At 50.1% G+C, this 6,299-nt stretch overlaps 2 protein-coding genes across 2 annotated transcripts; both read left to right on the top strand.

Annotated features, from left to right (window-relative positions):
- Positions 1-1,516: 1,516 nt before the first annotated feature.
- COCCADRAFT_109020 (uncharacterized protein) lies at positions 1,517-2,983 on the top strand (the record flags this gene model as incomplete). Its single annotated transcript, XM_007719023.1, has 1 exon — positions 1,517-2,983. One exon carries the CDS (start codon positions 1,517-1,519, stop codon positions 2,981-2,983), a length of 1,467 nt encoding a protein of 488 aa, XP_007717213.1.
- A 1,305-nt stretch (positions 2,984-4,288) lies between these two features.
- COCCADRAFT_109034 (uncharacterized protein) lies at positions 4,289-5,924 on the top strand (the record flags this gene model as incomplete). Its single annotated transcript, XM_007719022.1, has 2 exons — positions 4,289-4,635; positions 4,685-5,924. The coding sequence occupies 2 exons, from the start codon at positions 4,289-4,291 to the stop codon at positions 5,922-5,924; spliced, it is 1,587 nt and encodes a 528-aa protein (XP_007717212.1).
- Positions 5,925-6,299: the final 375 nt, after the last annotated feature.

The following is a 6,299-nucleotide window of genomic DNA, read 5'->3' as shown; positions in this document are numbered from 1 at the left end:
GCACCTCAACGAGAGGGCTGCACACGTTAGAGTTGGCGTAAATCGATTTCTCGCGACGTGTTACCCCTATATCCGATAGAAAATTGACGAGTTTCGATGAAAAATTTCTGCTTAAAAGTTGGTGTGTGGATGATGGTATACTCATCATTTCTTTTCTTTGCTTCAACACCTGATTGTGACTACATACCCGTTTCTGTGAAGACTCCATTCACACTATTGAAGTATTTCTCCAAGTGATAGTCCTTCCTGGGTTACTGAAAGGTGTTCCATGCTAGCAAACGTTATCAATGTTCTCCAGCTCCTACGAAACATGAACTGGAGCCTCTCGCAACGGCACTAAGTAAGCGTAACGTTTTTGGCGTCGCTGGACTGACCAGTTGCACCGCAACCGGACCTCATGCGTTTATCTTCCGTAACTTCGACGGACCGAACAATGGCCATTTTAAGTACGTACAAGGATTAAGTTTCGTCTTTACCTTAAGGTCCAATCATCATGAGATATAATCAAGCTACATAGACCATGCGGCCACGACCCGTCATTCGTAGAATCCGCAATGCGGTTCACCTTCTACTGTAACGTGGTATGTAACTAGGCTACTAACACTGCGGAACATAGTATCGTCAAAGTAATGTATGTAACTAGTGACTAGGCTGGCTCGTATTCGATGAGATTATTCGGGTGACCATGGTTATATGCTCCTGTCGACTTTTAGAGGCGCATTGGTTCCTTTGTTACTATCCTGGATACTGTCGCTTTCAAACGGCTCGTACTGTGATGATTACGGCGCTGAGTTGGTAAGTATTGCCCTTTCAGAGGTTTGTCCAGCGAAGTACTTTGACAAAAAAGTCGGCACTGATTCGTGTATAGGGTGGTTGGAGTCGGTTGACGTAGTATGTGGTACGTGCACGACGCGCCTGAATGACAAGGTAACTTAGGATGAACCGTGGAACGTTGCCAGTCCTATGTGTATTCATATTTCTTCTTCCTCAATACATCGTTAGCCAGAGATGATGGAGATATTACAAAGTGTCGCCCCTCCGGGGCTGTGCGATTCCCACTTGTATTCCCGTGATAACATCTTGACGGGTTAAAAAGCCACAATCGTGGGTGCCTTGCAAACGAAATGTCAGTCGGCTTGGCGACATAATCATCCCGCGAACCGGGAGTCTGGATCCTCGGGATTCCGTTTATTATGCGTACTGTTACTTACAGCCCGCACGCTCCTTTGCGTTAGGCTACCAATTTGTTTGGCCGTGGCACCGAGATAACAAGTTGGACCTGCTTAGAACTGCTGGGCATGCACGCGAGCCAAGCACGCTTGCAGTCTTGGGAGCTTGGGTGATAGCATCCTAAATTACCAAATGAGGAAGCTGGCAAAGATGTCCTTGTATCCACATTGTGCCACGGCAGGTGCTGTGTCGTTACGTGGAATACATAAGGCCATGCTGTGGCAACATTCTACTTCTCCACGCCCTGCACCCATAGCTTATTACAACTTTCTTCTTGCAGTTCATCATGAAGGTCTCTACACTTCTCAGCCTGCTTCCAGGTGCTGCAATTGCTTCTGATGTGCTGAGCGTCGCCTTCTACGCAAAGGAGAAGAATCAGCTGTACGACTTCATCTCCGCCAACAGCGAAATCGACTATGGTTGCCGCCCTCAAGTTCTGGCTGCCGGTAACGAGCACAAACTCCATGCTGTGATTTCAGAAGACCACTTGGACCACTTCAAGCGCAGCCTGGATCCTGACCTCGTCCGTGTCGAACTCTTGGACAACTTGAACAAGCGCCAGACAGCAACCGCGCCTATCGGTAGCGGCGACCGATTCAAGGGAGGAAAGATTGCGCCCCGCGGTCTCGGTACGAGGAAGCCTAGCGAGTATGCTGCTCTTCAAAAAGCAGGTATCCTCAACGCAGATGAAGTCTACACTGCTATGAAGGGCCTGGAGAAGGAATACGGCATGACCCTCTTCACAACACCACACAAGACATACGAGGGCAACACGATTATTGGTGGTGTCGCGAACAAGGCCGAGAAAATGAGGAAGGACAAGCAGTACATCTACTTCACCAGCGGTATCCACGCACGAGAACGTGGTGGACCAGACAACCTGATTTACTTCGTCTCCGATCTGCTGTACGCGAACAAGCACCGCATCGGACTCACTTACGGCAACAAGACGTACACCAACAGCCAAGTGAAGAAGGCTCTCGGTGCTGGTGTTGTCTTCATTCCCATGCTGAACCCCGACGGCGTTCGTCACGACCAGGCCAACAGCAACTTGTGGCGCAAGAACCGCAACCCAGCGTCTTCCCGACCCAACGAGCCTCTCAGCGTTGGTGTAGATCTTAACAGGAACTTCGACTTCCTCTGGAACTTCACTGAGAAGTTTGACCCAACCGTCTCCCCAGCCTCCGCCGATCCAGCTTCCCAAGCTTTCTATGGCACAGGGCCATTTTCCGAGCCTGAAACCAAGGATATGGCTTGGGTCTATGACGAGTTTCCCAACATTCACTGGTACATCGATGTGCACTCTGCTGCAGGAACACTTCTGTACTCTTGGGGCGACGACATTGACCAATCCCACGACCCCGAGCAGAACCTCTTCAACACTGCTTATGATGGCAAGCGCGGCGTCGTTGAAGACACTACATACCTGGAGTACATTGACCAAGAAGATTGGGACAACATCCGTCTGGCCGCAAACCGCACCACTGATGCCATGGCCGCTGTTGGTGGTCGTGAATATATTCCCCAGCAAGCTGTTGGCCTGTACCCTACCTCCGGTGCTTCTGACGACTGGTCTTTCAGCCGCTGGCACGGAGACAAGAGCGTCACCAAGGTTTATGGTTACACCATGGAGTTTGGTTACCCCACCAACTTCTACCCTACCGCTGAAGAGTTTATCCAGAACATCATTGACACCAATGCTGGCTTCATGGAATTCATTCTCACTGCTGCTGAGATTGGACTCAAGGCTTGATTGAGGATGGCTCGAGGAATGAGCGCGCGTAGGTGATGACGTTATGAAAAAAAACAATAAGAATAAATGTAGTAGTAGAGTAGTATTAGTAAATAATGTATTGCACACAAACTAAGAAGCAATATCGACTTCCGAAAGTCTTGCAGAACAACCTGATGTGTCTATTCACGTCTCAGCACCACTCGGTATAGGCTACTCTCGAAGATAGGATGTGTAAATTTAACAAAGTCGATATTAAAGTGGTGGACCCAGAGTGGCGCGAATGACGGGTATGTATTATAAAGTAGTAAGATATGTTGCGAGATCTTGTATTTGTATAACAATCTTCTGCTATAATTCCAAATCAGTGAGCGGCTGTCTTTACTAACCTCCCACGTGGAAAGACACACCACAATCAACGCTAGTCTAAAGCAGCTTAGCCTCACCACCCTCTGTTGCATACGCAAAGCACATGCAGCTCGTCACAACGGCAGCCTGCCAGTGCCCCTCTTTTCCTTCATTGAATCTTGTTACCCACCCGTCCCCACATTCTAGGTTCTGGATAAGGATCGGCTGCACAATGCTTCATTATATGGGCACGAGGCAACCACCGCGCAAGTACGTTGTAGCTGAAGCAGACACAAGCACTCTTTCGCATAATCAGTCCTGTAGCATCTGCCGTTCAAGAATGTGGACACCGGAGTCATTCAGAGCTATCAATAATGCACCTACAGAGCAAGAAAGGATCTCAGTGCATTACCAGATCACATCAGAAGAGCTGCGGAAATCCGTCTTGGGAGGATGCGAGTTTTGCAAGACACTTGCCGACGGGATACACGGCAAGGTTTTCCTCGATGAACTCTACCAGCGCCTGCAAGAGAGTGACAGTAGTTCTGGAACCAATGCATCCGACGACGTAGAAAGCTGTAGTGAGAATGCGAACAAAGAGCCAGACGACCTTGAGCACGAGTGGGCAGATGCTTCTGCTTTCAATGAAGAAGAGTTTGATAATGACATCACAGGCGGCTGGGATGCATGGGAAGAGCGTGAGATACTGATCGAGGCATGCCATTTCCAATTTGAGGTCTCCTTTGAAAGGGGACATGCAGGACTTTTTACATTTGTGAATGCATACATCGAAGCTGTTGATAAGGTGGAACATCCCAATAGTCTGCAAAAGTTACAAGGAAAAAAATCTCTAGAGCTGCGATATCACGTGAATACCAAAGGTATGCCATCCAGGATCCTGATAGTAAAAAGCTTACCAAGGCAAGAGACAACAGGTCGAATACATCATCCATATTCCCACCTTGGATAGCAGATGGTATGCTTGGAGCAGAGACTAATATGAGGATGCTTGAAGAATGGATGCATAGCCTTCAACCCATCGCTCAGTCTGCAACGGCAACACTGAATTATCTGCCGTCACGCCTGATACAACTGTGTGACGAAGGCGGTCTACGCATAGTCAAGACATCCGCCATCGAGGGTCACGAACCGAAATTTGCCGCACTTAGCTATGTCTGGGGTACGAATCAAGCTTTCATCTTGCTTAGTACCACTGAAGAGATGCTCACGACAGGGTTTGGAACCGAGCAGCTCCCCAAGACGATAGAAGACGCCGTCACGGTCACACGCCGCATAGGAATCAAATATATCTGGGTAGATGCACTGTAAGAGAACATTTGCAGCTACTCTTTGGATTGCTGACAGAGAGATTAGATGCATCATGCAGGATTCAGACGAGGACAAGGCACAGGAATTGCCGAAGATGCGATCAATCTACAAGTATGCCACAGTGACTATAGTAGCTTCGGTCGCCAAATTTGCTACTGAAGGCTTCCTACATCACGTCGAAGAAAAGTATGACTACTTCATTGAACCGGTCACGATACCATTTTCGGCGAACATGGCCCAGACGACATGCTCAGAAATCGTCCTTAGTTACCCAGCAGACTACAAGCGATGGAAAGACCCCATCAACAGCCGAGCTTGGACGTTCCAAGAACTCATCTTGTCAACCCGTGCAATTCTCTTCTCATACCGTGGTGTCTCAACAATTGACCGTTCTAGCCCAGGTTCTGCGGACGGCATGACGTCTGGTAAAGATCCGCAGTTACCAAGTTTACCATGGAGCGGCAAGCTGTTCTCTCTTGCTACTACGGCAGAAAACACGAGGCAGGTATGGCTTGCAATACGAGGAGAGTATAGCCGGCGTTCGCTCTCGTACCAGGGAGACAAGCTCGTTGCAGTATCGGCCATTGCCGAGGAACTTGGCCAAACGTACAACAGTCGTTATCTTGCTGGCATGTGGGAGCGCGACCTCGCTATAGACCTACAATGGAGTTGTCCGCGCAACGAGACGGTGGGTGGCGACGGCCATAACCGGAGGCCTCGAGCACCAGGTTACGTTGCTCCTTCATGGAGTTGGGCATCTGTCAGCGGCGCTGTGGAGGACTTTGTACAAGTTTGGGAAGATGAAGGCAATAACGGAGGGATTGGGTACAAGAACGGCTTTGGGTTTGAAGTGGTTTCCTGTGAGGTTGAGCTTGCTGTTCCTGGCTTCGAGTATGGAGCCGTCATATCGGGTATTTTGGTCGCGAGAGGTCGTATCTGTACACTCTCTTGGCACCCCCATACCAATGACGAACAGCACAGGCTCCTCGAGTCAGATGGTTACCTTGCAGGATTAGCCGACGGTGATAGGAGCGGACTAGTGAACACGAGTGCGAGCGCCAAATGTGGTGAGGGCATGTTGGATGCCGTTGATCCGGATATGCATGGGGGCGTTGAAGTGGTCTGCCTTGGGGGAAGGTTGGTGGAGAATGTGCCGGGGCGGGAGGACGTGGAAGGAATGATGCTACTGGCGACGACAGAGGGACAGTATCGTCGGGTTGGCTTTTTCCGAGTGCAGACGGGGGCATTTGAGAAGGGCGAGAGTGCAGTGGTCAGGATAGTTTGATTGGTAGGCAGGGCGCAAATGACGACGTGTGCACGTGACCGTGACCGGCCGATGACGGTCAGCGCTAGTGGGCCGGTGCCTTTGGCCCACGAGGGCAGCCACACAGAATGGCGCAATTACTGACCGCCCACACTGACTTGCCGCATGCAAACTCGTGTAGCTGCACACGACGGCGAATGTGGTCGCCAGCATATTTTCCCCGGCTTGCGTGTGCAGAGTGCAGCAGCACATGTGCATCATGCAGTAAATTTCTGCTCTAGAAGGTTTTCAGCACGGCTCGGCAAGGAAAAAAAAGGTGCAACAGCCGGGCACGCCGCCGGCTGAGTGACGACAAAACCACAATCCATGTCCCAGCGTATACCATGTATCCTGCCC

This window comes from Bipolaris zeicola (genome assembly GCF_000523435.1).
Source record: "Bipolaris zeicola 26-R-13 unplaced genomic scaffold scaffold_273, whole genome shotgun sequence".
Lineage (NCBI taxonomy): Eukaryota > Fungi > Ascomycota > Dothideomycetes > Pleosporales > Pleosporaceae > Bipolaris > Bipolaris zeicola.
This window is presented reverse-complemented; position numbering and strand designations above follow the sequence as displayed.